This window comes from Typopeltis vanoorti, chromosome 12 (genome assembly GCF_054136105.1).
Source record: "Typopeltis vanoorti isolate ZY-2024b chromosome 12, IOZ_Tvanoo_1.0, whole genome shotgun sequence".
Classification (NCBI taxonomy): Eukaryota; Metazoa; Arthropoda; class Arachnida; order Uropygi; family Thelyphonidae; genus Typopeltis; species Typopeltis vanoorti.
In genome coordinates this window covers 74,416,524-74,443,627 of record NC_143560.1, presented here as the reverse complement: position 1 = coordinate 74,443,627, position 27,104 = coordinate 74,416,524, and the positions used below count along the sequence as shown (strand labels likewise).

The window sequence follows — 27,104 nt, the reverse complement described above, 5'->3', positions numbered from 1 at the left end:
TTCACAAAGACGACGCTGCATGCGCCATTCGATTTGGAAGCACTGGGTTTATATGCCGTCTACGGAACTCAATGTTTGGTCTCTAGAGAGCAGAGTTTCGAATTATCTAAATATTTTAATATTTTGCCCAGGTACAATACTACCCAGCGAACTATATGTTTACAACTTTGCACTGGGGGTGGAAATAGATTAAAAAAGTTGAATGCTAAGCTATTTTAGGATAGTTTTGCATTTTTCGTAGTTTCAGTTATAAATGTAAAATTCTCCTGTCGTTGGATAGGAAATATATCGCAGTAATTTCTACTTGAGATTCAAAAATATGTGAAAATAGAGTGTTAACATCTTTTATCGCAATAATAAATTTTAATAGTGCATTTGTTTGATTTTATCTGTCTTTGGAATAATCACAATACTAACGTACAAGAGGTTAATAATCTTTCGTTGGCTGATTCACATTAAAAAATAGATCCAAAAACTGATGTCTAAAGCGTATTTTAATTGTTTTATTTCGTTTGTCCCTTTCATCTTATTTTGATTGTTGACATCAATTGAATATTTCCTATCTTCCTTTTCGTGTTAGGCTTAAAGACCTGTCATGGCCAAGTAACTTTGATTCTTAGAAACATGACACCGGTTATGACATGGCCATGAATCCTATCTGCATGTTTGCTGTTTGTGTGTCTGTAGGTGTGTGTGTAATTACGTGTATTCTTTTATCCTTTTTTCCTATTTTAGAGGATGGAAACTTCGCTTCTCCAGGAGAAGAAACCTTTCGAATCCAAGTCTTTCCAAACCAGAGAAAGAATCCGCGAAACCGGAGGCTCCCTCCTTTATTGCATATTTAATAAATTCTTTCTTATTTTCTTGTTAGCATTATTATCGCTGTTATCACATGATCATTCCTGTTGTTTTGCTGTGATGCCACACCATCTTTTCTTTCATTTTCTTTCCGTTTATCGTACAAGATTCAATGGTCAAGTGCTTTCCTGAAATTCAAACATCCCTTTCTTCAATTTACCGACATCCAAAAGCTTTCCAATAACAGTTACAATACGCATTATTGTCACGAAATTATGAGCTCACAGCAAAATGAGAGAAAGACAGAGAGAATTTGTCGTGGAATTTGATATGACGCTTTGAAGAACTGGAAATGCTCGTTTAGACAAATGCTCGTTTGTACCTTAATACCAACAGGAACCTTCTGATGCAACGAATGCTGATAAAAGATAGTTAATAGAGTCAATGTTACCCACAGATTCAAGCAGGCAGATGAGGAATGAACGATTAAGTTACCTAGAAAGTAATTTACTGATACGTTATGTAATGAGCTGCTAACGCATCTTAGAAATGTAATTGTTGATTTTCCAAAACAATCTCCTAAATCAGTAGTCATTTGAGCTGTGCGTGTGTGTGTGTGTGTGTAATAACAGCAGAAGGAACTCGAAAAAACTTTATGAATTTTTGGAGAACAAAACATAAATAAATCGCGGCATTATTAATATTTAAACTATTTGGATCATATGGTTCGAAACAAACATATTACGATCAACATTTCTTGTAGTTTTTAAGATGTTCACTTTATACTTCAGTGTATTGTACTTATTTCTCGTTGATCCATATTGGTGGATTTTTTTGAATCCGGAAGCAATTGATCTTCTTTCTCTCAACCAAAATAAGCAAGAATTTGACAATTTTAAAAGGAAAGGAACAATATTACTGTTTTGTACATTGGAAAGAGATTAAATCACAATACAAACAGAATCTTATACATTTTTTCTGTTTAGGATGATTTATAAAATTGCCTAATACAACAATAACAAATAAGGATATGCTCGTAGACAATCATAAAAGAGATGGTTTATGACCGGATTTCTGTATCATAAAAGCGAGTTAATTATCACAACACTCAACCTTGGAAACATGTTTGGTTTATGTACTCTCAGACAAATCACGAGCTATCATATACAAGAGAGATAAACCAAGGGGTCCGACAGGGATGTCTCCTCTCAGCAACTCTTTTTAATATCTACTTAAATGAAATAATAATAAAATGGAGTAAAAAATTACATCAAGGAATTAAACTTTCACCTACAGTTAACTTAAACACTCTCCTCTTTGCCGACGACCAAATAATAATTACAAATTCTGAAGATAACTTACAGAAAGCTATTTTAGATCTAAATGAGATATCCAAAGATTATGGTATGATAATATCAGGGGAAAAATCAAAAACTATGGCCTTTAAAGGACAAGATCCAGCAAGAACTAAAATAGTATTAGATAACAAGATCTCAGAACAGGTGAATTCATTTAACTACCTAGGATGCATGATCACATATGAAAAAGATGTAAACGTAAAAATTGCAAAATATTTAAAAATAACAGGTGTAATTAACTCTATATTTAAACCAAACCTAGTTCAAAAACAAACCAGACTAAAAGTATACAATACATTAGCCCTACCAGTCTTAATGTATGGAAGCGAAATCTGGACAATAAAACAAAAAGACAAACAAAGATCAACAAAAGCAGAAATGAAGTTTATGAGAAAAACTGCAAAGTATACCCTATTTGATCGCAAAAGAAACGAAGATATTATGAAAGAATTAAACCAAGAACCAGTAATAGAAAAAATTAAAAAATATAAACATAAATGGATGGAACACGTTCAAAGAATGAAAACAGAAAGATTACCAAAACAAGCCTTAAAGTACAAGCCATTAGGAAAACGAAAACCAGGACGTCCTCTTAAACGATTCAACGATGACTTCGAAGGCCGGAACAGGCCATGCTAGGCCTAAATTCCTTGATACGTATGATGATGATGATGATGATGTACTCTCAGACACAATTTTGTCTAAATTAAATTACCATTAAAACGTTTCTAGTGTTCTTAAAATTCTTCCTGAAAGTACGTAAACATTCCTAAAACTAAACTTCATAAAGGGAGCAGGTAAAACTCTTCAAAATTAGTATCTATGAAGTTAACTAACCAGTGACGACGACTACCTAGCGATTTCCAAAACTGGGTAATAATAATACTTCATTGCCATCATCCATCAGTGGCTTTTACAGTATCGGATTTCCTAACGAAGATAAGTTAGGAAATGGTTATCCAGTTCTTCAAAGCGTCATCTGCCTCCTATTGCCTCCAAGTATTCTTGTCTGTAAATTGCGTGTGTTCTACTGGCCGGTTTGTATGTCCTGAGGGACGAAAAACCAAAGGGCTTCGTCTATACCGACTGAGCTACGGAGGCTCAATGGTTCATTTAATATCACTAAATATTTTACACGTGCAATAAATATAAACAAAAAAATAAATCATCTAACAGTTTTCTCACCAGAGAAGCTCTTATACGAGCTATAACTTACTCTTCGAAGATGACATCGATGACATCCAAGTCATCGATGCTTTTCAGGAGAGAGAAAGATAGAGAGGGAAAGATGCACTAATAAAGGCCATGAAGAGTGTTATAACTGATCCTATACATGTGGTCCTGAAATCTGTCATGTATGTACTTATGTATATAAACAAAATTCCAGAAAAAAAAAAACAACTGTAAGCACGTTATTATTTTCATATTCAATTAATACGCTTCATACTCATATAATTAGGACATCAACCAGTATCTGGTACGACGGTGATTATGAAATGATGACAAATTCGCTAAACAAATTTTACACAAACACAACGAGAATCTAATTTCTTATTACGATAAACCCTTTATATTAGTCGGTATCATTATAAATTCAATGAAATATTAAAATACATAACACGGCAACGTTTATTGCATCACTTCACATAATAAGTGCGTTGCTTGTACGGATTCTACGAGGGAATCGCGGAATAAATGCATTCGAAATCGTACAACGGCTTGATTTTCTTCATTACTGTAAATCAGCGGCCATTTCTCAAATTTCATTCTTTGCCATTTCTGAAAGCAGAGCTATCTCATCGTCTCGATCGCACCTTTACAACAAGCCAGCCATCATTTTTATTACCTTCAAAGAACTGTCGTTATCCAAAAACTTTCGCTGGCCGCTATTTTCATGTACTTTATTAACGTAGCTCGTAAGTTGAAGAAATACGAGCTTTCATAAAGTGTGTGTGTGTGTGTGTGTGTGTGTGTGTGTGTGTGTGTGTGTGTGTGTGTGTGTGTGTGTGTGTGTGTGTGTGTGTGTGTGTGTGTGTGTGTGTGTGTGTGTGATTCAGTTGGAGCTTTTGTCCGCTGCCAATGATAGAATATTATTAGCCGCTAAGAGTAGATGCGCTCATAAATATTTTTTCGGGAAATGTTAAATATTAGATGAAATTTTTGGCTTAAAAACATTCTGCTACCAATTTTACATCGAATATGAATGTTAAAAATTCAAAAACAGTTCAGGTTTATCTCAAAATGCTTTGTGATTGTAATTCCACTTCCACTATCGTCTTCTGGAAGAGTAATGATAATCCGAGATGCAGTTTTATGTTCATCTATCGTTATTGCTTAATTCCTATGGAATTGATCGAGTCCTATGATGAACATGCTTCTATGCAATCGGCTGAGGTACATCCTGCGCATCGTCTGTGGGCGAAATAGTTGAAACCCTATCACGGAATCATTATTGAATTTTTTTTTAATTTCTGGACACAGCAATTAGAAAGGAGAGCAACATCATACATGAGCTATATTAGACGAAAAGAGTCAAAACCTCCCTCTGTTCTGATTTTTTCGTTTCTTTCACACTCCCCACCCGCACATACATTACTTCGGATCATTGAATTGTAGACACATACGGGAATCTCTCCTTCCAAGTCTATCCATCTCTGTCATCGAGCAGCTGTCAGAAGCGAAACCTACCCAGAAATGGAATATGTGTTGCGATGTGACTTTGTCCGTTAGTTTTCTGAATCCTAACGAAAGAAGGAATAACTGGAATGCACGTTTCAAACTCGCATGCTTTATTTGCGAATAATATCACGGAATATCAGATAAATCTATTATTTTCATAGAAATGCTAAAACCTCCAGTCCATCTTCGAATGAGAACCATTGGAAGATGGATTCGAGGTGTGAATTTTCTATAATGCCAATTCGGTAATGACTACGATACTTCTGTAGCACTTGATTTCTATGGGCATGGCGGTATCATGAATAAAAAGAACATCGGGGCCAATGCACCCATACAAAATAAAGCATAGGACTGGAGGATCTCGTCTAGATATCTCTATGCAGTTACAATATCCTTATCAAAATCATGAAGAGGAAGATGGGGTTTTGATCATTATTCCTCCCTACAAGAGAACACTGCTTAGACCGTAATTGTCCCTTTCTCTGATGTTGAAGGGACAGGCCTGAAAGGGTGTGATCTGGGGAGAACAAGGAACCTTCTCTCTATATAATCGGTATGCAGGCTAAAACCAGACTGGTCAGAGAACGGAATTACACTCCATTGGTCAGAGCTACGCGTCACATATTCATGGAATAGTTTTGAAGATCTCTGCGGTGGTGTGTGGTTTGGGATACAAAACGCTGGCTTCCTTGCATATAGTCCACTTGAATTAAGCCTTCAGAACACAGGCTTGTCGAAGATGTTTTCACTTCTGCCCACAGTAACCTCAATAGACAACTGGTGACAAGAGATCGTAGGGTCAAAGCCAGCAGTCTGTTCGAGTTGATGCAGAACTCGGATGACAATAGCCAGCTCTTATTGTAATGGTTACTCTGTCCTGAATCTGTATCTATGGTGTCGATTTGGCACTTCCTGATGCATTACGCCAATGTGCAACTTTCGCCTGCTATTTCCAATTTTCAAATCGTCTAGTAGCCCATCATCTTCAAAGAATCAACTAAACAATGACGATGACCTGCTATTCTGAAGAATCTGGAGTGTGGCTAATCCACTGATAAGTCAAAAAAATTGAGAATGAAGTGATATGATAGCTTTTCATAGGCTTCAGTAATTTGCAATGTGTACAAACCTTTGGCGTGATATGTGAATTTCTATCGGATACTTGGAATCTGCATGTCGGGACCTATTATATCAAATAATCTTCTTTGGGGATACTGATAAACATAAAATGTTCATGAAAAACTTTTTTTCTGTCAATTTTTCGAGTGTATTAGTGTGTATATAATGCACTGCATTGTATAATTTCTATTCAGTACTGCTCTATCTTTTTCTTAGTTTTGTATGTTTATTTTGAATGCATAATGCATTCCTTTTTTGTATTATTTTCTAAAAATATTTCTTAAAGAAAACATTTTTCCTATCCGAAGTCACCCTTTTTATTTGTGCATTGCCTGTTTCGAAGGAGAAACCTGAATATTTTACTCTAAATTGCAAAGTGAATTGTATTACTGCAGGCTAGTCTCCATCGTGATATAATATTAGGTTTCTTCGTTAAATTCTTTACAGTCTATTTATATTCTTTTCCCTTCTGGGGAAAGGAACAAGGCTTCTTTTCACGTGATACAGCTACATAAGTGTAGGTTTCTTTTCTACACAAAATGAAGCATCTTGACACTCACAGAGTCTGTTTTAGGGACTAGAATTGCAACTTAATCCGCGAGATCTAACAAGCGTCGGACTCGCTCCAAGTGTTAGTCTTAAAAATGTAGAGAGAAGGAAGAAAAAAAAGCTATTTAAAAACATAAGTGTAGTCTGTTCAAGGATAAAGTGAAAAGAAACTCTAAGGACGTCTTAAGTCTACGCCATTAAGAACTGTTACAAGCATTTAATTGCAGCGCAGGAAAGCTACTTAAGATAGTGAAGTAAATGAATTTAATTGTAATTCCACCCAAGCATTTGGTACATCCTCTGATTATGTTTCCTATTATACGACTAGTTACTGACCCGCTGCAGTAGTGTTTGCCCTCGTGGGGAAAACTGAAAAAGCAATCGAGTTCCATCAACTGACATCATTTGTCTCTTACATGCAGGGATATCTTGTGTTCAAAAAAACAATATAATTTATAAAATAAAATAAAAAACGTAATTTCTGTGATGAGAGTGAATAGTTTAGGGTGTTGCTTTACTTCTGTTTCGTATCTTAACTTTAATGTTATTAATAATTTACTTAAACGTCAGATAACTTGAGGTTAAATGCTAAATAAATTATTCCATGCGACGAAGGAGAAAGAAGAAACTAACATCCATGTTCTTCGCTAAGGGTTACCAAGGGAACTTTTTTTTCTGATAAGATAGGAAAGGCATTTGTGAACAACAAAGTTTTCTTACCAACAGGTATTACTTCAAAAGTAAGTGGTGTAACATAAAATTGACCAATATTTTGATACGTGCAATGATTCTAGAAAGGCCTGGGTCCAAATCCTATCTCGAAAGCGAAGAACGTTTATCAGGGCTTTTCAAGTGAATGTGAGGTAGATGATGTCTTAAAGAGGTCACAGGTTTAATCTTTAAAGATACCAGCATAAAAAAAACAAATTACACGGTAACCAAAATAATAAAATAACAAAATTACACCGCATTACAAAATAGTTATTTATAACACAAAAATCCTACTCTGTTAGATGGTATCAACATTGAATTCTTTCCAGAGTGGATTTATCTATCTGGGACAAATAATATCCTTCAACAACAGACAAGTACTAGACAGTCTAAAGAAGTAACCAAATCACAAAATAATTATTGGAGATTGGACCAATAAATGAAGCGTGATTTTCCCATTTTCTCTTAAAAGTACACAGAAACCGTTGAGGTAACTCAAAAATCCAAATAACTAAATCCAAACGTCCAAAATCTGCTTTTATTTTCTTGTTTTCGAAATTTACGAATAGCAATAACCCTGTTCCGACACGTCATAAAGTTTTCTTGCTCATTTTACGAGTACTGTAGTGATTTTACTTTTTTACTTAAAATGTATTTAAAATTTCTTTTTGATTCATTCCAAATTTTAAAGCACCTTACAACCATCCTCATGTGCAATAATCAATTCACTATAACTTGGTTTAGTCATGTGGTGGCCTTGGTTGTAAAGACTCTAATAAGATCAAATTGATTGATCCAAAATGGTTAAAATGCAAGCAAAATGGAATCCGAGATTTAATCTTCAAAAGATAAATAACTGCACTGGAAAACAATGATGGGAATAAGAAGCAATAAAAACAGCAGAATCAAAAGGATTCTTTCGTGCTCTGACTTTTATTAAATAAACAATTTTATTAAATAAACAAGACAGGAAATTAAGCTTTCTTTCGTATGGATAAACCAGTTTACTACTGAGTTGGAATTATTTGATGAAATATTAAATGAACAAGTAAACCAAATGAAAAATAAACCGACTTGGTTATGAGAATACTACAGAAATCAGTGATGGTAGAATGGAGGTACCCAAAGATGGATATTCATCTCAAGTCTCATGATAAAGTGCATCATTATTTAAAATGGTTATACAAAGGCAGGTTATTTAGCAGGGAAAGAAGAAGCAGAGACGTCAAACTCCAGACATTTCGACTGGAAAGATGGTCTCCTGATTGATTGGAAACGTACTTCTGAGATAGATTTTTCAGATAATGATGCTCCCTTGATCTACTTCCCCAAAACTCTTCCATTTGCGGTATGAAATATGTCAGATCATTTCCTTGAGATAGACGGCCACAATGCTGTTCTGACCCAAAGCTATTGTCTGTAAGAAGAAGATTGCGAGGACGAATTTATATAAAATCGGTTCAAACTCAAGAAGAGCTTGCTTTTCTTTCGTTTATAATTAACCAATAATAAAAATACAAAGATGATTCATACAAAAATAATAATAATTATAAAGCGCATAAAGTGGATGTTTCAAATATATAAAAGGAGGGAGGTTTGTTGTAATGTAAGATGAATTACGTGATATTTATAGTGATAGAGTTGCAGGAGAACATTGATGAATGTAAGGGCAGATGCATTTTTTTGCAGAAGGAAATATTACCTATGTTCTTTCTTTTAAGAAAACTTCATATTCTGCACGAGGCTTACAATCAATTTTATGTAAAGGCGAGTTTCGAATGACATTAATGTCTTCCTTCCTTTTTAAGAATTTCAAATAAAAAGTAAAAACTAAAATAAACTGTAATGGTTCTCTCAGCTTTAGAAGAGTCCTTTCAGTGTGTAAGGCGCGTGTTCGGAGGATGCATGTTGCAAAGATTCGGGAAAAGCATTTATCAATGAAATTCAGTGAAAAATAATACTTCTTAGAAAATTAACAATTCATTGTGACAACCTACATATACTGCTTGGAAAAAAGTCAACGGACACCATAGTGTGAGGAACAAACAGCCATGGCGCACACGGAGCATACTTTCCACAGAGTATGATAGCGATCAGTGGGAATTTTGGACCATTCTTTCTGTAGGTGTAATAAAGTCCTGAGCTGTTGTGGGGAAGACGTCCCTTGACCTCACCCAACGCTCCAGTTCATCTCACAGATGTTCCTTAGGGTTGAGGTAAGGGTTCTGTGGAGACCATTAAGTGTGGTGACGTTCATCTCCACAAACCACGCAATTACAATAGCAGCAACCTTATGACACGGTGCCTTGTCTTGTTAAAAGAGATAGAGGTCAGCTCCGTAGAAACGCCACAAAGTAGGAAGTATTGCATTGTCCAGAATGTTCAGATACCTCTCGGAGTTTAGTATTCGTGACAACACAAACAGAAATTCGAGGTCAAACCAGAACTATACCATCACACCGCTACCTCCGAATTTCATAGTTGAAGTTACGCACTCTGATACGAGAAATTCATCGGGCATTCACCACACCCACACAAGTCCATCTGCTCGGTAGAGGGTTTAGTGTAATTCGTCGTTCCATAGCACGGCTTTCCAAGCTTCTTGGTGCCACTGTACATCTCTTTTTACGTCATCTGAAGATGACACTGTATGTTTGTTCAGGTAATGTGTGGCTTGCATATTGCAGTCCTCCCATGGAAACCCATGTTGTGAGCCTCGGTTCTGAATGTGTTGGTGCAGATTCGTGTTCCAATCGATGCCCGGAACTCCGCATTCAACGTGTCGTTTTTATACATTATCCTTCGTAGCAGCTTACGGTCACGTTCAGTGAGTTTGAGTTGTCCACTACGTATTTACAGTTGACTCCCTGTGCTTCCATCTCAGTATGGTATCACTGATTGTTCACCTGGATTGCTTAATTTGTCAACAGTTTACAAACACTTCACTTGTTACATGGCGTGATGGACCCTTTCCCATGTAGTGTCTGTTGACTTCTTTCTAAGCAATGGTGTGTGTGTGAATACATTCACCCAATGGACTTAGTAACTTCAAGGTCATAAACAGGGACACTACATTTAGTATCCCTTTTTAAAGCATGAAAATATCTAATCCTTCATTGCAATCCTTTTTGATATTTTGTTTTTCTGTTCGTTCTCAGTGATAATAGACATATACAAATGAACTTTTGAATTCTGTAATATTTAACCTGTCTTTTAAATTTATTTCTAATTCCACCACACCTTACGTATTTGTGGCGACTCCATTCGCTGAATATCACAGCAAACTGACATTTAAAAAAATAAAATAAACACACTGATCTACCGAAATATACTCTGACTACTCTACCACTTGGTAGACACAAGCAGAACCTATTATTGCCATACACTTGATGCTCACTTTTACATCATTCATAGTAGAGAAAAGTAGTTTATAATAAACGAAGATTTACTTCCGACAGGTTTGCATTCCCCGTCTTAATACGTACAGGCAACCAACCTTATGCACACACCGTTGGCAACAGTTGATATGCTAGCATTAGAGTTAAAATGAAGTCACTTACTTTCCCATATTAGCCCTCGTAGCTCAGTTGAATTCCACTAAGCCTCTTTGGTTGCAAAGACCTGAGTTCGAATTCAATTTATGACGCTAGGAATCTTTATTAGGGCTTTGCAATTAAAGACGGGTTAGCTGGGTCTCATAAGGCTTCCCAGGGTTTTTCGTCCGAAAAATTGAGGTTCTTCATACCTCAAAACAAGCAAGCCGGAGCCGTGAACACATACACCTACAGACATAAAATACTTACCCAATAAAGAGATACACCAGAGGAATTGCAAGTCGGTTGCATTAAATCGCCTTAAACAAATAATTTGGGGACTCAACCCGTCTAAGAACGGGTGAGAATTGAATGGATAGACCTTTTTTTATATAATAAATGGAGAAAAAGTGTATCCATTCAATAGTTGATAGTTGATTTTCCCACACCTGAGTATAATAACAGAATCCTAATTGTATGTACCATGGAATCAAGTGACAGAAGTGACAGTCGCCTATGTATTGATAACATCCCTATAGAACAAGTTGACTCATACAAGTACTTAGGACAAACAATAAAAATGAATAACGATTTATCTGAAGAACTAGCAAAAAGTAAGAAAGCTGCATGGCTATCATTCAACAGACTAAAAGAAACATTTACTGATCCAAATCTTGACATCTCTCCGAAGGAAAATTATTTAATAGTAATATTCTTCCATCACTCACATATGGATCAGAAACATGGAACACGACAAGAAAAGAAGAAGAAGAGACTCTCAGAATAACTCAGCATGCAATAGAATGTAGGATTTGTAACATCGGCAGAATGGAACATGTTAGAAACACGGAACTAAGAAAGAGATCAGGCATAAAAGATGTGGTAACTGCAGTATACGAAAGCAAGATGAGATGGGCAGGTCACATAGTCAGACTCAGGGATAACAGATGGACATATAGAATACTCAAATGGCAACCAAGAATAAAGAGAAAACCAGGAAGACCACTTACAAGATGGGAAGATCCACTAGTGAAATCTATGGGTATAACATGGAAGAGAGAGGCTCAAGATCGAGATCGTTGGAGGCATCTTTTGACCTGCATTCATGAAGAAATCCTAAGTGAAACATGGGTCCATCAAGGTAATGTACCATGGAACCCATCCTGATACGAACGTAACAGGAATTGTCGAAATTTACTTAGTTTACCATATGCATGTCGTTCATTTGGATACTTATGAAGGGGGAAAATTTACAAACTGAATGAAATAACTTATGATCAGACATGGGACTGACTAACTCAGAACTGAATTGAAAATGTCGATGACACAGGAGTCAAGAATGTCGCCATTGAATGAATTGTGAAAATAGCAAAAAATGTTGTTATAATCTTCTTTCTCTCTATCTTTCGTTTCTGATCATTTTCGCTTTTTTGTTTTTCTTAAGTATATTAATACATTGCATCTGTCTTCTTTCTTTTCTCTTTTCTTTCCTTACATTCTCCACTTTCACCTTTAGCCAACATGTTTATTTGTCATTTGATGGATGAGACATGAATGGAAAATACAGATAAGATTCCACTAGGAACACATGTAGAGGCCTGTTCAAGTGGATTACTTGAAGGAGCAGTGGTTGGTTTGGAGTTGTTAACATACACGCTTGAGAACAATTCATCTTCCTATGAGTTCGTGGTGCACGTGACAGCCTTGAATAATAATAACGCTAATAACATCGATGTAAACAAGAAGAGAAAGATATTGCCATGGCAACGTTAACAAACATTAAAACTTCTTCCGTTAAGGAAACGAGACTTATAATGTAAAGAAAGAAAGAAATAATCCGGAGTATTAAGAAGAAAGTCAACTTTGCCACCAACGCCTGGAAAACAGGTGGCTGGATGACCAAAAACAAATAATACTAAACTCGTGGTGGGGTAAACAGATGTCGCCGCGGGCAATGAGAACTAATGACACTCTAGTGACAGCAGTAAAGCGGGAAGATGAAAAGGATTAATGGTATTTCTATGGCAACTTCTTACTTGTCTGCGATGCGTTAAAACTGCTGTGTGGCTTGATTCTTTCCGCTTGTACTTTCAGTCGAGATTGCGGCAGCAGCGTTTGGTCTGAATTCACGCGATCGACTGCATACCTCAGCGCCACCTCTTGATCGTTATTATAACCATCCAGCAGGCAGCCTATTAAAATAGAAAAAATAAAATGAAGATGGATGGAAATTTGGACCGAACTGTATGCAATTAATGGATCTGTTAGTTGTACACTCTAATAACCAGAATCACAAGTAAATAAAGAGAATGTATTGCATGCAATAAAGAAATGGATGTGGGTTAAAATATATACAAAAATCTGCAAACACATTCCATGAACAGACAGACAGGACTCACCAAAACAATATTAACCTTGTCGGAAATCACGGCGAGCATGTCGACAATTGCTTTAGCTTTTTCAGTAACCGCGAGAGTATGCTTGATGAATTGTCAAAAACTTATGTTATTTCTGGTAATATTTCGTGTTGATTCTGAAATTTGTAAGACTTATTTTTAATCAATTATTTTTCTCAAAATTTCTACTTCCGTCCTCGATATCCTATTACTGAGTTTCACCGGATTTGTATTCTCTAAATCAACCCATCTCATATGAAGGAGTTTGCAGAACTGAAGATGAAATAAATTTAATAACAAAACGTGTTTTGCTAAAAGCTTTCCGCTAATAAAATGAAAAAATATGATTTTTTATCAAATTTAAAAAGAAAACAAGAGGATCGTCAGCGAAATTTCAGAATAAATATAGTTTGCTGCTTTTTTAAAAGATTATTATAAAACGGAAGTTACTCCAAACTAATCTACACTGTTCAACTCGTTCAAGTGATTTGTACATTAATTATATTTCTTAGGATTCGTTATCTAGAGCTTAGATCACACCCTCCCGTCCCCTACGCACTCAAAATATCCTCAGTTAACTATTTCCTGTGAAACAGCTTCCAGTGTCTGCAGTGGACAGACCCTAAACTGATTAATAATAAGGCAGCCTATGATAAAATCCCAATTGAAGTTGGTTATCTTTAAATCATGGTCCATTTATAATATTTTATAAGTAATCATTTTATGTCGCTCCCACACATGAGTGGCAATAAATACTGTGTGTAGATTAAGAGCAAACAGCCAAGAATTGGAATTGGTAGTCTTTTTATGAACATTTCCTGGAGTAGGCTGTTCCATAGAACTGAGGCAGAGGAATGAATTGAAACACACACACACACACACACACACACACACACACACACACACACACACACACACACACACACACACATGTATATGAGGGAGAGGATAGGTGAACTAACATCAGTATTGGTCGGAAAATTCGAAGGGAGAAAGCCTTCCACCATTACACAAACGTCCTGGGAGAAAACTGTCAATCAAGTAACAAAGGCGGAAAGGCAGACAATTTGCTAAGAAGCTGTCAAACTCTTGACATCAAATGCCTTGGAAATGTCAACTCCAACAGCATAGGTGTTTTCAAACCTGTCCATCACTAATCCAGAGGTGGGCCATGCAAGCTAATAGATATGCTGTGGATCTTGACTCACGAAATCCATATTGCTGTCATTAATTAATAGTTCTCCAGATGTCGAAGTACTTGGCTATTGATGATCTTTTCCATTACTTCAGTTGATATGAGAACAAAGGTCGATAGTTTGAAGGTAGAAAATATTGACCTCTTTATCAGAATTGGCTATAAATTGGCGGTCTACTTCCATTATTTCATGAGCACATCTTTTGATTACAACTTGTCGGATTCCATCAAGATCATTTGGAATCCAAATTATTCAAGATTCTGTTGATATCTTTCTGGCAGAAGGCCTAAGGAAAATGACATGCAGTGTTCCAGATAAAACGAAACGAAAAAGGAGCTTTGCTTTGGTCATGCAGGAGTTAGACGAGAAGACTGATGCTAGGAAGTCAGCTTTATCTTTATACGATGATGAAAAACTCTAATATAAGCGGTGTAAGCAGAAATGGACAAACTTTTGTAAAGAACCAGAATACGCAATTGTCATTTGTGCAGGAATCAAGTTTACTACACTTTAACTGTTTCAAAGTCAGACTTCCTCTTAACGATACTAAAAGTACTGCAGACTTCAAAGTTGAGTTATTATCGTGTGGTTTTGCCTAAAATGCAGTAACAGATAAATTAGAGGAAGCGTTCTGTAATTTTTGTAAGGCAGTTGTTTTCAGTATCTAATTAATTTAGATAGATATAAGTCACCTTCGTGAGGACGTGTTCCATTCCCACGAGAATCATTTGCAAAGAAATTCAGAAGCCTATCTCCATTTCTATCTATCTATCTATTTAGCTATCTAGATGGCGCCACGACATTACGATAAGCGTTTTTAGTTTCCTGTCTCGGTATTAGTTTTCTGACGTAAGATGTTCGTGTATCATCATTTCATTCTGTGCTTCTGGAGTAGTCATTATTCTCATAAATATGATTTTTTTAAAAAAACAATCCTCTTCAATATGTTCTACTTCTCTAACATTTAGTACGTTTCTGTAGTTTTAGTATTTTTGTTCTTTACTGTCTTCTTTGATGTTCGTACCGAGTTTCAGATCTTTGTTCTAATTAGATAGGCATAAAAAAGGATAAATAATTTTTACCGTAGCACCCCTAAGCCTCTTAAATGAATACATTATGCTTTCTAGATGTTTTTGGTTTGTTCGAAAAAGTAGTTAGGTCTTTCAACAAGAACAACAATTTTAATTTATAATTACATGCCTTTTATACAATCCGGTACACATTTACCACAGAATACCTGAGTTACTTATATTTATACTCTCCATCATTATTTAATAGTAGAAATATTTTGCATGACGCCTTTCATACATATATTAATAAAATCAATACACTAGAGGTGTCATGGTGTGTTTTATCTGAAAGATAACGGTCAAATTGAAGATAACACAGTGAAAACAAAGTTGCTACGGCTTGTGATACATAATATGTTATTTGTACTGAAAATCCCTGTCCTGAAAGTTGTTTTTGATTAACTAAGTTAATGATCAAAGTCATAGGGAATTGTACCAAGGACATAGAGTGAAAGATCCGATTTCTCGGATCCTCTGTCTCTCCTGTAAAAACAACATATCTAACAGAAAACTCTTACCGTTAGATATGTTCGGTGGTGTAGAGATTTGACAGGAGCACTTGTGGCTTTGAATTTTCAGTTTAGGTGTGTAGAACCACGCACATATCTGGTGTAATGTAGTCATGATCAATGCTACAATCTCGCGTTTGGATCATAAGCGTTGTTCTCGTTTTATGAACATATTTTAGATCCTCGGATAGCCATGTTACTGATGCAGATATAAATAACAGTAACATGCTGTTGCTGTTATTTATATCTGCATTTAATGCAGATTTACAGATGACATATACAGTGACGGTGTTGATGATTTAAAGAGAAGCCTATGTTACAACATCCCCACTCAATCCCAATAATGTTTGCAACACTCTTCAGTTATATTTCTTAAAGTATGATAATTAACCAACTTTTGTAGATATTTTAAAAGTCCTTCAGTGATAAGACTATCACATCGATTATTTCAGGATGGTTTGCGGATTGCAAAGTGGATTCATAAAGTTACAATGCGGTATATGGAGGAAGGTTCCCGAAATATCTTTTTAAGCTTCAACCCATCCAGGATATTAATATACTGTTCAATTACAACCCTTCGTAATCGTGAGGTTCGAAGTGTGGAGTTTTTGAATTTCAAATCAAGATAATCTACATATATTATGGTTAATAAACTAAATAAGTCTATAAATACTATTCTTAATACTTTAACTTCGTTAATATAGCTTATTTTTATAATATACATATATATATATATATATATATATATATATATATATATATATATATATATATATATATATATATATATATATATATATATATATATATATATATATATATATATATATATATATATATATATATATATATATATAATATTTAACACTGTTCAAAATACACAAATACATCAATCTTTATTTTAGTAAGGAAAATATCCGAAAGAGGGCGACATCATGATTCACGCAGACGCAGACATTAGAAATAAACAAAGTTAACTTTTCCTAGTCCCAAAATAACTTCGTTTCCTACTCTCCTCCTCCTCCAATGGAAATAAAAGCACTCTGTGCTTACATAGAGATGAACATATCACCTATTTTTCCATAGAAGAACGTTGACCTCTTTGCTAGGACAGAAAACTCTTTTCTCGATATGTTTTTACTTTATGACACACGAGGACATATCTCCTTTCTTGTCTCCTCTGTCTCTCTATCAGGTCATCCAGGCTATGTGCACTTCTACGTTTTATCTCTCGACATTCTCCATCTTTCCCTGCATGAGGCCCCATTGGAATGTCTCTTTCGACGGACTAACGGGATCTCTGACCTGGAGCAAGATTAAAATAGAACAACAGTTTCCAGAGGAAAAAAATAAGATACCTTTCTTTAACATCTGCTTTCAGAAGTACTCAAAACACAAAAAAAGCCAGATAATATCTACTGGTTAAGCTGGGTAAACTTACATTTCAAATGTCATCATATCTTTATTATATGTGAGATCATTCAGATTCTATGCTAACATTTTTTGCAATTAAGGTTCTAAAACAATCATAACGTTTCCATCAACCATTTTATAGTGAATTAAAAATAAATAGAAAAGTGTCCTTCTGATTCTGCACTGTAGTTGCACGCTTGTGTGTGTTATCTCATTATTATGCAAATATGACCCTATTATTATGGACTTGGCAGCTCACTCTATGTAAAGCGGTGCACTGTATTTGAAAAAAACTAATCACTGTATTTAAAACACTTTAAAAAATGGTGTTCAAATCTTAAAAGCCATTCAGTAACATACATTACTTGGTAACAGTCCAATCGTTTACATGAAGAACGAAAAGCAGTCGTAAACGACATTCATCGCTACAATAGTCCTTGCTATTAACAGTCAATAGTTTCAGGAAAAAGAGAAAGAGAGACAGACAGAGAGAGGAAATACCAGAATCAGATAAATGGCTCCTAGGAAGGAAATGAAAACCCAACACATTTCCATATATTACAAGGTTTCCAGGAGTGGATAAACGATCAAGCTAATGACATCCTTTGCATTCCTCCGGAGATAACTATTAACAGAGCAGCGTTCTCAACAACGCTACTCCAACGACAAAATCCAGAACATAATGCATCGGTCGTAAATCTTCATTGGACGTTTAATCATACAAGATTCCATTCCAACACTTTCCATTTAAAGCTTTGTTTAAGTAGTGGAATAAATTAAAATGAATTTCCATCAAGGCATTCTTATATTGCCAGAGAAAAAAAATAAATAAAACGTAATAACTTTAGCAGCTTAATGTTCCAATAAAAAACATTCCTACATACAGAGTTGCCATCCATAATCGGAAGACCACCTCAGGTCATTTTCTCAATGGGAGCCTCTTAGAGAGAAAAGATTCGTTGCTATGGTGTTTCGATGTCATTTTTTCCCTTCTTTGAAACTGCAGTAATTGCAGGATTTCCTACACTTCTTTCTATCTATCTATTGGGATATTTTTTGTTGTTTTCAAATAATCCGTGTTTCGTTGTCTGTCCAATGGTGTGTGTACAGACCCATTTGGCTTAACTAAAGTGGTTCACACCGGAAGCTAGGTCTGAATTCAACGTTATTTACGTAGCTTTGGGCGAAATGAGAAAACGTGTGAGATCATTCTAATTGTGACATAAAAAATCGAGAATGTTTTGCTATTAGAAAGAATTTTAGTTCTCCAATACCCTTCAGCCAATGTCTTATTTGGTTCAACTTTCTTTCCCATTCTTCAAAGTTTCTTACCAGATTTATTTCTTTATTGTTTATGGAAATGTCGCTCATGCAAAATTGCTGATTATTATCGTACTTTGACCAGGAATTTAATACTTCGGAAATTTCATCCCTAGAAGCTTAACATGGAACTTTTTAAAGCCATTTCAGGCTTCCAATATGGAGGAGTGTGTGTACGTTCCATTATTATCATGTAAGGAATAATCATAATATCATTATTGGTCATGAGTCCATTGAAGAGTTCCATTGAAGTTCTATGTAATTTATGCAGTGACGCTCTTCAATACTTATGTTGCGTTCACCTCATCAGTGTATCCCTTTCGCATCAAAGAGGCATGTTATTGGTAAAAATAATAATACTAGAATCAATAATAATAATAATAATAATAATAATAATAAACTTGAAGAAATAGGTCAGACAGGATGACGTCATTATTGCAAGTGCCTTATATCAATCATCGAAAGAGAGTGACCGTTTCCTTGGTTAATCGTGTCGTAAATGTACCAGAAATGTGCTTTACGTAGTTAGAAAGACAAAATGGACAAAATGAATACAATCTTCTGTAGCTCCATTTGTGGAAATGAGGAAACTGATTATAAATGACCTTCTCATCCAATTGGATTCTTAATGGACAGATTTTCAGTAATGGATTTCAAACAATCTTAAAATAGGAAGCGATTAAAATCATTAATCATCTTTATTGGAGTTATTGACAGGTACGTATAGGCGGAATATTGTCAGCGCACACATTAAAGGATCCGAAAGAGGAATACAAGTCACAAGTGGGCCACTACAGGCACTTTAAATGTCACGAGATTAAGCAAACCATTAACTAGATGGTGTTCTAAACTGATCTTGCATCAAAATAACCTTTGATTACACTTCGAGAACATTCACTGTTTTAATTTAGAGGAACGGTTATTAATTTTAATCATCGCTATTGTTATTTATAATTAAGGTAATGTGATGTTTAGACGATATTTCAAATAAAGCTTGTCTAAGAGAAGATACATCGGTGATTTCATAGGACATTGCTACTTGTGTAGCAAGCGAGTATTTGTATCCACGTATTCTCTAATTTAAATGACAAGTAAATCATGTTCATTCATGTTTTTTAAAGATGAACAACCCCTACGATACCCACCAGGTAGAATAAATACCTTTTGAAGATTTGAACACATTCAAACTGGTTCTGATATTTTTATGCGACTCCCACCCACAAACAGTTCAAGGTTGAATTCAAACTGAATTCAAGGTTGTCCATAATAGATCTTAAGCGAGCAATTGCAAAATACGTCGCACTCAATTTCTGATGGATATTACTGGTTATGATATTATCGTATAAGTTAACTATTAAAAACACAACAAAAAAAGGACATTATTAAAATGAGTTCGTATTCTCTCCTATGAATTGTCCCTCAAGTATTTAATTAAAATAATTTGTTCATTAAATCAACCAAAATATTCGATTAAAGGACTTGATCAAAAATACGAAAAAAGCAAAGTAAGTTATGTCAGACTTTCTTGTTTATTTGAGTCTTAAGCAATGAGTAACCAAACACATATCTTTTACTTCTGTCCATACATGCAGACTGGCATTCAGAGAATGTGAGCTCACTTGGACAAGCAGGAACCGAACAACAACAGCAGAGTGACTAATCATTAGGACAAGATTCCTTCATGTGTACTACGTGCACAAGTTCTTGAGGATTTTTGCCACCTACCGATCCAAAGAGACCTCCATAGGAAAAGAATTCCGGATATTTATTCTTGCATTTCTTTTACATGATATGTTTTTAGCATGAAGAAATGGCAAGTCTTATTTTTTTAAGGAATGACATCGCGTGCATTAGACGTATAAGATGTATTAATTGGATTCAAAAAATCCTGCATGGTTAGTTAAATACTAATCATTAGGAAACAGTTATAAAACACATTTCAGAGTAATATTTAAAAATTACTTTCTCACACAGTATCCATGTTATAAATTCGTGCTAAACTGTGCATTAAAACAAACTGCAGTCCCGGATGTAGAACAATGCACACGATAGTCTGTCCCGGATGTAGAGAAATAAACAAGATAGGTGGTCCTAGATATACAGCAATATATAATGATGTCAGTTATTTGGGAGTGTAGGATTCGAAAACGTGATACTGTGGGAGAAAAGAAGGAATAATATGTCACATTCCCTCTTTCTTAGTATGCCTCGAACATCTCATGATAGAAGGGGAGTTAAAATGCCATCTAGCTCACCTAAATTTAAAGACAAAACCATGTATTTACATATATTTTTAATATTGCCAATCATGGAAAGAAGTTGATGTTCTGAGACACTTTGCGAGAAAAAAAATGTAAAGTGGGGGGGGGGGAGGTTTAAAAAGTCCGAAAAGAATGTTGCATTATTTAAGGATGACGGCTATGTGGCTTGTTGCCAATATGTTCATGTCGTATCCCGAGTTTAACGTGGGAGGTTTTTTCTTTCTTTATTCATAGTATTTTATTTCTCAACAAAGTACATTCAAAGTATCAAAATGAACAAGCAACGGTCCATAATAAATCAGTTTAGCTAAACTTAGTGATATTTTCTATTAAAAAAATTGAGAAACTCTTATGCAGATAATGCAAGAATGCGTTTGTCTAAGTGATAAATATTCGCCAGTTTTTAAAAGTTATTTTATAAAAATTCACTGAATCTTTTATTGTACATTTACATTTAAGTTGATCTTAAGAAACTTTTTCCGAGTCCACACAGCAGTGAAACCGCACAGCTCTGTGCTATCTTTACGATGTTTGTATCAATAAATAATAACCATCTACAGATCAATGGTGTACCTCCTTCATATTGGCTGTTAGGAACCGTACAGACGACATCGCCATCTCTCACGTGTCGGCAATTGAAACTCATAGCTTCCGAATCATCCCTTTCTTCGAAAAAAAAAAATGACAACAAATTATTCGACCGAAGACTAAAAAGACCCCCTAACGTAGCTATTTAAAGCACGCATTTTCAATTACAGCTTTTCAAAATTTTCTGACAGAGAACACCCGATCCCATTAATCATCAGTACCGGAGCAATTGACAGCCACACTTTTGGTGGCGAGGATGTGGGGGTGGGGGTGGAGGAATTCTGCGCAGCGATGTATTAAAGTCAACGAGAACACCAGGTATCGGGAAATATCTAACTTGAAAAGCTTTTAAATGTTATTTTTACTTCTTTGATTCCAGCCTGCATAATGCACGCAAAGTAAAGTAAAAAGAACTGAAAGGTTTGAAGTGGAAAGTCTTCAATTCAAATTTATTTCGTTCACTCATTCATTCATTCGACTTCAGGCAGTACGTAGCCTAACCGTTCGCCTTTTTTTTTTCCCTGTGCATTGTCAATGGAGAAATGTACAGTATAAAATGGTAACCATAGCAACCATCCAATCACTCTTTTTGGTAATATTAATGACAGCGACACCGATTGATTTTTCTACCCTCGTTCTTTCATTGCTTTTAGATAAATAGCCAAGAAACTGATGGAAGAAGAATATAAATCTATATTTGGACTTGGATTCATCTTAGCACTATTTTCAAATTCAAATATATTCGAATTCAAATATTCGAATTCTAATTTAAATATCCGCTCATTTATTTCGACATAAATGAGTTATCTCTCTCTCTCTCTCACACACACACACACACACGCGCGCGCGCGCACGCACGCACGCACACCTTCATATTCTTCTGGACTTTTTCTGTAAAAAAGATATATTAATGAAAGTACTATTAATGTGATATGTAATACATCGTAAATTACTCTAATGGTGTAGTATTATTTATATGATTACAATGTTTTGGCTTATCCCACATGATAGCAACTTGTAATGAAGTCGAAATAATCAGCGACAAACTTTTACGAAGGCATTTCCACCAAAGGCGAGTTTCCTGGTCTTATGCAATGGTAGCAGGGTTATACATCCCGTAAAGTAGACACACACACACACACACACACACTGTCCGAAGAGCATATATTAATAACAAGACAATAATATACTGGCCTATATAGCATTAGTTAATTAGGCTATATATAATAGATAGTCTAAATACTGGGACCAAACCGAGATTGGGACTCCTTACGAACGCAGCCTGTAACTGGAATAGTGGAAACTTTATACTCAGATGAAAACGTCATTAACCCTTTTATACATTTTTTTCTAATTGCCATGATGATATCCTTTTATCTCGTCTATACAGATGCTGAATTATGTTTCGTCGGGTATTTCTATTCTTGTAAAGATGATAAATATGAAATTATGTACTATGTTGTAGCGTTAAAATGCAATATATTCATTTAGTAGTGATATTTTACTGATTGTTCAGTTCTAAATCTCGCGGATGGTTTCCGCTACAACAAAAACTCTTCATAAATTCAAAAACGTCTTCTGAATTACAATGCATGTTAACCTATATCCTAAACGTCATTTCTGAATCTTTGGGAGAGAGAGAAAGGGAGAGATTGTAAACACTCTTGCGAAATCTTTTTATAGTTTATTCCGGATTCGTTCAGTGTAACCAATATGTATTGTCTTGATTCTCTCAGCGCTTGAATTGTGCAGGTATCATGCCCTGACAGACTGTTGTATGATTTTAAATAAAATAATAATTTTTCAATTGCACTTAATATTCCTAATGTTCTCGAATTCGATATTAACGCCACCATCAACTGTAATAATCTTCCATCTGTAACCGTGTCCGAACTAACTTTAGAAAACATTACTGGATATAAAGGTGAGGGGGGGAAGGATAGGTAAAGGGGCCGTAACAATGAGGTGTGGTTTATTTGAGCCTGCCAACCGGTCGATGGTAGTTTAAACTCTCATCAATCATGCAATATTCAGGCTTCGTGCATCTAATGGTGTTTTAATTTCCTTTCTTCCACTCCGTAAATAGATGGAGTCGGGCCAGTAACTAACTAAACTGTACGATGAGGTGTTACGGAGAGAAACTTTAACACTTAATGTCATCTAGAGGAAATTAAAGTCAGTCCCAAATCTCTAATGACCAGTTCAGTAACCCTTTGCTCCACTAGACTAGAAGATTAGCTGTTGATAGTGTTACTCTAGCAGTCTTAACCACCGTCTATTCTTCCGTATCCCCCCTTCTTACATCACACCCCTCGAACGAAACTAGAGATGCTAATAGTCGAAGGGGAAAGGAAAGCTAAAAACACAAAACACTTAGCAGAATGTTCTGACTTGTGTAAAGTATCCGAAATTTCGAAGAATTCTTTTACTAAAAGGCATTGAAACTAAACATTCCCACTCTAAGACATGATAATATGCGCGTGATATACACACTTGCGGTAGTAAAAGGGTAGATGAATTTCCAGCTGCTGTAGTTCGCAGAAAAATGTGTAAGGCTTTTAAAAAAAATAGAAAAATGTAAGGATAGAACGACGAGGAGGAGAAGGAATGCAGAATATTTCATTGACTACAACCTTAAGACATCCTGGCAGCTCTTTATTATTAAACATTAATGGTCTATTTTTATCTTTGCCATTTCAGCAGGAAATTCGTTCAAGCCATGACCAAGTACCTGTCAACTAACAGCGACGCATTTTTATCTTTTCCCTAAAATTACACTGAGATAAGACGTTAAGACAGCAATACCGAGTATGAAGTAATATATTTAAGTGTTTGTAACGAAAAAAAAAAAAAACGACGTAAAGGAAAAGAAGAAAATGTCTAATGTTTTATAGTGGGTTTTGTAAGAAAAATTCTCAAACATTTCGTTTTTTGGTTCTAAACTTTCATGATTTATTAAAAGAAAAAAATACGAAAATACTCCCAATTCCATAGAGAACGTATTATAGGAGATGTCTTTTATTAGAATAATTTTAATCAAGACATAAAAGGATTTTTTTTAAAAATCCCCCAAAATAATTGCTTTCATTACAGTCCAGTTTTAATAACCGAGACGACAATTAACTGAAAGAGCAATTAAAAGGGTCCAATAAATTAAAAGATCACACTAAAGCAAGGTGACAACAGTCTTCTCAAACAGACAATTACAGAAGAGCCAACAATTAGCGTCTATAACAATTGTTTCCGTTGGGGACTGCCTCTTCTGCAATTAGCATTAATAAGGGTTCTGTCTAATGACGTAGTAATTGTTCTTAGTGTGTGACAGACAAGTTGCACAACGAGAGCACTAAAGATAGCCACAAACGAATGCTATTCTCCTTTAAATTATAGAATCTTCTCTCTCTCTGCTTCCTTATGTTTTTTTTTATTATATATATTCCAATTCTATTGGTCTCCGGTCCTGAGAAAAAAATAATAAGGGGAGAGTGACATTGAAAGGAACAGCAAGTTTTTTGTTTTTCGTACATTTGATAATTAATCAAATGTACGCCATTGTACAAGAAGAAACAATGATTCTAATTTTGTTTCTGGTACAGTTTGGTGTAATTAGCTGTTCAGACACTCGCTGATGTTGTCGTAAGTATTCAATTACATCTTCCGATGAAGTAAAACCTAATAAGCACATGAATAAAAATAAATAATTCAGCATCAAACCGCACATATTATTCGATGAGGTTCTTCAAGTGCTCTCTACATTTTTAATCAAATACGAGGAGAGATGACATGTACAATTTATATTATTCTCTTCTCTAAATCTTTGTAAGATTAAAATATCTTTTGGTGAAAATGGCATCATCTTGTGATAAAACTAATAGTAAATGGAAGAGTAGTTCTACGCGATAATCGATTCCTGTCTGTTTTTCGTTTATGGGTACACCCACATTATTCCGTGCGTGTTGCTGTAGTTGATATTATTTATTCTTTGTCCTGAGTGCCTTTTTTTTTGCTGGATGTAAAAACTCCAGTTTGTGGTATTAATTTTCCAAACATACTCAGCTCTACGTAGTAGAGCTGAGTATGTTTGGAATGATAGTTTCCGCATTACACACACTGCCAAGATTTCTGTAATATTCTAAACACCGTTTGATCCTTTGGTGCGGGTTCCTAGATCCTTCTCTGCGTTACTTGGTTGGCATATTCACATTTGTATCGGCTGGTAATTTTAACTGCACTTGATTTTGAATGGCACAGCCATTCACAACCAATATCGTTAACGGATAGGCCTCTTATGTATAACATCCTATGATATTTTCTATTTATTGACGCACGGACTTCTCCTTGCGTCATTGAGAGTATACAGATGCACAATCAACTCTAGGAATACATCTCTTTGCTTTAAATAATAATTTAAATTCATAATGTGTGAGTTCCATAATGTTTTAAACTTTAAAACATATGAAAACTATAAAAAAAATACGCTGACCTGTTTAGCGAATATTTAACGGGTTCGAACCCAGTCGTTGGCATGGATACTTGCAATTGTCTTTAGGCGGAAAACATTTCATCACTTGATATAAAACCACCATCCTGCTTATTGTACGGCTGAAGTGGCTTGGAAAAAATTCATGTTTGGTCTCTGGAGCAGGATTAGCGGACTATGTAAAAATATTTTTTTTAAAAAATACGAAAACAAAATAAATTAATAAAAATATTTAAAAAAACCTTAGCTCCCATGGTAGTAATGGACACTTTTGGTGAGCGTAAGACAGATAAATATATCCATGGTTCATAAGATTTTATTTTAACTTAATGTAAATACTTATATATAACCTAAGTTAACATGTATACAATGTGTAGGCTCATAATATACCATACGTTTATCTTTTAATATTCGTGTTTCAATATCCATATTAATACTTTTGAAGAAGATAATAAGAAAGCTAAAAGAGAGAGAGAGAGAGGGGGGGGAGGGGGTTGCACTATCTACAACAAGCCAAGGCGATATTCTAATTTAATCATATGCTGACGTCATGCACAGCCTTCCTCATGTTAGTGGTAAACATTGTTAAGCTAAGCCTTGAGCGTTATCATTAAACGCACAAGTCTTCCTAACAGCTGCTTACAATGGTTAAGGGCGATATACCAGAAACACGGAACCCACAGCGAGCAGCAGCAGCGAACAAGATGATTGCATATATATTATTCAACGAATTTCTGTCTCCGCAACAGCACGGAGACAAGACCTGATAAACAGCTACGAAGTCTGTTTTTCTACAAAAACAGGCTGACGACAACCCTCGAAAATGTTTTCAACATAATTTTCATTTGGGAAAGTAAAAACCATAAAATAAAATGGAGAAAGAAATGTGTTGCTCATGCGCAGTTCGGTTCTATCCTCGAATATAAACGTTCACGGGCATAGTTTAAACTGCTCCTACTTAACCGAATCATCATTAAAGGGAATCTTCCATTACAATCGTTCGTCTCTTTCTACTTAAATATATAGCGAATGCTACGGTGAGTGTGCAGTCGAAGATTCAGTATTTAAACAAAGTAATAACGATCAAAATTGCAGGTTCAGGCATCGTAGTTCTCAGCAGAGAC

At 35.3% G+C, this 27,104-nt stretch overlaps 1 protein-coding gene across 3 annotated transcripts in view; it reads right to left on the bottom strand.

Moving 5' to 3' along the window:
• The window catches only part of LOC150100891 (glutamate receptor ionotropic, kainate 2-like), a 96,463-nt gene that overhangs the window by 54,930 nt on the left and 14,429 nt on the right, over positions 1-27,104 (bottom strand). For 2 of the 3 annotated variants that reach the window (XM_090402127.1, XM_090402126.1), the window contains exon 3: positions 12,784-12,939. The exons of the other annotated variant lie outside the window; for it this stretch is intronic. In XM_090402127.1, coding sequence (XP_090258253.1) covers positions 12,784-12,939 — 156 coding nt within the window. The remainder of the gene's footprint in view (positions 1-12,783; positions 12,940-27,104) is intronic. 3 annotated transcript variants of the gene reach the window in all.